Source organism: Babylonia areolata, chromosome 1, assembly GCF_041734735.1.
Source record: "Babylonia areolata isolate BAREFJ2019XMU chromosome 1, ASM4173473v1, whole genome shotgun sequence".
NCBI classification, from domain to species: domain Eukaryota; kingdom Metazoa; phylum Mollusca; class Gastropoda; order Neogastropoda; family Buccinidae; genus Babylonia; species Babylonia areolata.
In genome coordinates, this window is record NC_134876.1 from 40,110,312 (window position 1) to 40,112,811 (window position 2,500).

General features: G+C 51.0%; 1 protein-coding gene across 5 annotated transcripts in view; it reads left to right on the forward strand.

Moving 5' to 3' along the window:
* Window positions 1-2,500, forward strand: part of LOC143282905 (uncharacterized) — a 315,044-nt gene that overhangs the window by 247,608 nt on the left and 64,936 nt on the right. For all 5 annotated transcript variants that reach the window (XM_076588788.1, XM_076588797.1, XM_076588813.1 and 2 more), the window contains one exon: window positions 1-537. This exon is cut by the window's left edge and continues 153 nt beyond it. In XM_076588788.1, the coding sequence (XP_076444903.1) occupies window positions 1-537 (537 nt within the window). The remainder of the gene's footprint in view (window positions 538-2,500) is intronic.

A 2,500-nucleotide genomic window follows, 5' to 3' on the forward strand; every position in this document is an offset into this window, starting at 1 on the left:
GCGGGGCCGGCACCAGCGCCACAAGACGCTGCCCGTCACGGCGGAGGAGCTGAACGCCATCCCGGAGGGCGAGCTGCTGGAGCCCGTGCCGCTGCGCGAGACGCAGGAGCTGTGGAAGCGGGACTCGCGCACGGACTCTGGCATCCTGTCCGGGTCGGAGGCGGAGAGCCTGGGGTCTGACAGCCTGCGGAGCCTGAGCCTGGAGATGGACCTGTCGGACAACGACCCCTCCCGCCTCAGCGTGTCCTCCAAGACGTCGCTCTTCAAGACGCTGGACGAGCGCGCGCGGCAGGAGCGCGAGAAGGAGAAGTCGGCCAGCGGGGCCAAGCGCTACATCGACCGCAAGAAGCGCGAGCGCTCGCGCACCCAGCCCGTGACGGACGACGAGGTGCAGACGGCGGCCGAGATGTCTGGCGAGGAGAAGAAGCCAGCCCCCGTGGTGAAGCTGCCCCAGCCCGAGGTGGTCAACAGGCCTAAGTCGCCCTCTGTGGACCTGCAGGAGGAAGCCCTGCCTGAAGAGGACGACCAGCTCACCAAGTGAGTCGGCTTTCCTGTACTTTGTTTTGTTTTCCTTTTCTTGTTTTGTTTTTTCTTGTTGTCTACTTGTAGCCCGCTGTGTGTCTGTGTTCCATGGGGTGTGATGACAGTTTGCTTCCGCACTCTGCTGTCATTGACGCGGTATGAATGACCATCAGTTGGTGTGTGTGTGTGTGTGTGTGTGTGTGTGTGTGTGTGTGTGTTTTATTTCATTGATTTTGTCAGTTGTCATGCATCTCTCTCTTTATCACTTTTTCGTATTCCACATACTCTGCCACGCCCCCTGTCACTCTGTCGTGTTAATACACATATGTACATATGTTATATATATATATATATATAACTACATATCATATATATATATATATATATATATATATATATATATATATATATATATATATATATATATATATATATATGCTATCAGTTGTCTCACACACAAACACACACTCTCACACACAAACACACACACACACACACACACACACACACACACACACACACTGACACACGAGCATTAACGCGCAATCAGTCTTTTTTGATAAGCAGAAAGTATATTCCGCCTCCTGCTGCCAGTTTACCCCCCTACCGTTACCGTACATAATGTCAGCTTGTTTGCCAGTCCAGCCACACAGCGCCTGCATCTCGCTCATCTTTCACTATCAGTCACTCACCGATTACCGCCCCTAGCTGACACCCTCACTCCTGTCCCATTTTAACTCGCTGCCAGACGGCGCTGCTATCAGTGTCTGGGCAGAGACTACACGACTGAGGAAAATCAGCAAACTTAGCAGTCTCGTCAGTTAGTTAACATGCGGGTTAATGAACGTCGTCGCACAACCTCGGGTGATCATGGCTGACAGGGATAACTCACTAGAAAGTAGGAGGAAGGGAGATAATTCATGGAAAAAGTAAGGTGAGGGGAGATAAGTCACTGGAAAAGTAGGGGGGATAACTCATAGAAAAGTAGGGTGAGGGGACTGCTCTGACACTACAGTGACAAAATCAGAACAACGCGCCAAGATGGGCACCGTAAATGTGGGTTTTCATGTTGGGCTTTCTGTGATTTCTCCATGTGAGTCACGCGATCTTTAGCAGGGAGGAAGGTGGCAGGACGGTTACTGGTCAAGCTTATCTGCCAGTGCAGTGCGTCTCTGAGGGTCCGGGTTTGAATCCCGGTGACGCCCTCTCAGTCTCCCAAGTTTGACAGGAAAATCAAACAGAGCGTTAGTCATTCGGATGAGACGATTAAGTCGAGGTCCCGTGTGTAGCAAGCATTAAGTGCATAGAGAGAGAGAAAAAAAAGAATCCACAACAATGTAAGTGTTGTAGAATAAATCCATCCTTAAGCACGCACACACTTACACACTTAACACACACACACACAAACACACACACACACACACACACACACACGGGTTGGTGGTGGGGGGGGGAGGGAGGGGATATTATTACCACGAACCTGTAAATAGATCCATTCTATTTAGGTCTGTGATTGTGACAGAGGGGGCGGGGGGGGAGGGGGTGGAGAGTTTGAGGCTGGTGGACTGAAGGTGGGGTGGTGGGGCCGGAGAGGAGGAGAGTAGAAAGATCAGGGCTGAAGGTGATTGTCCCGATCCGTCAGATGTGAGCTAATCAGTGTGAATGCCCGATACACAGTGTAGCACTCTAGCGTTCTTTCCTCTCTCCATTGACTGTGTGTGTCACCTCCATTATGTTCTACAAGTTCAGGACGAGTAATTGTTTGGGCAGTGGTGTGAGGACTTGAGTGTCCGGGTGAGTGACAGATAATTGTCAGTCTGGCGATACACTTGACAGTCTTGAGATACATGATAGTGATAATGTGTAATGTTTTAGTCATTCATCAGAGAGAGTGAGAAAGAGAGAGAGAGTGTGTGTGTGGTGGGGGGGGAGTGGGGGCGGAGGTGCGGGGGGCATGGACGTATATAGAGACCGTGGT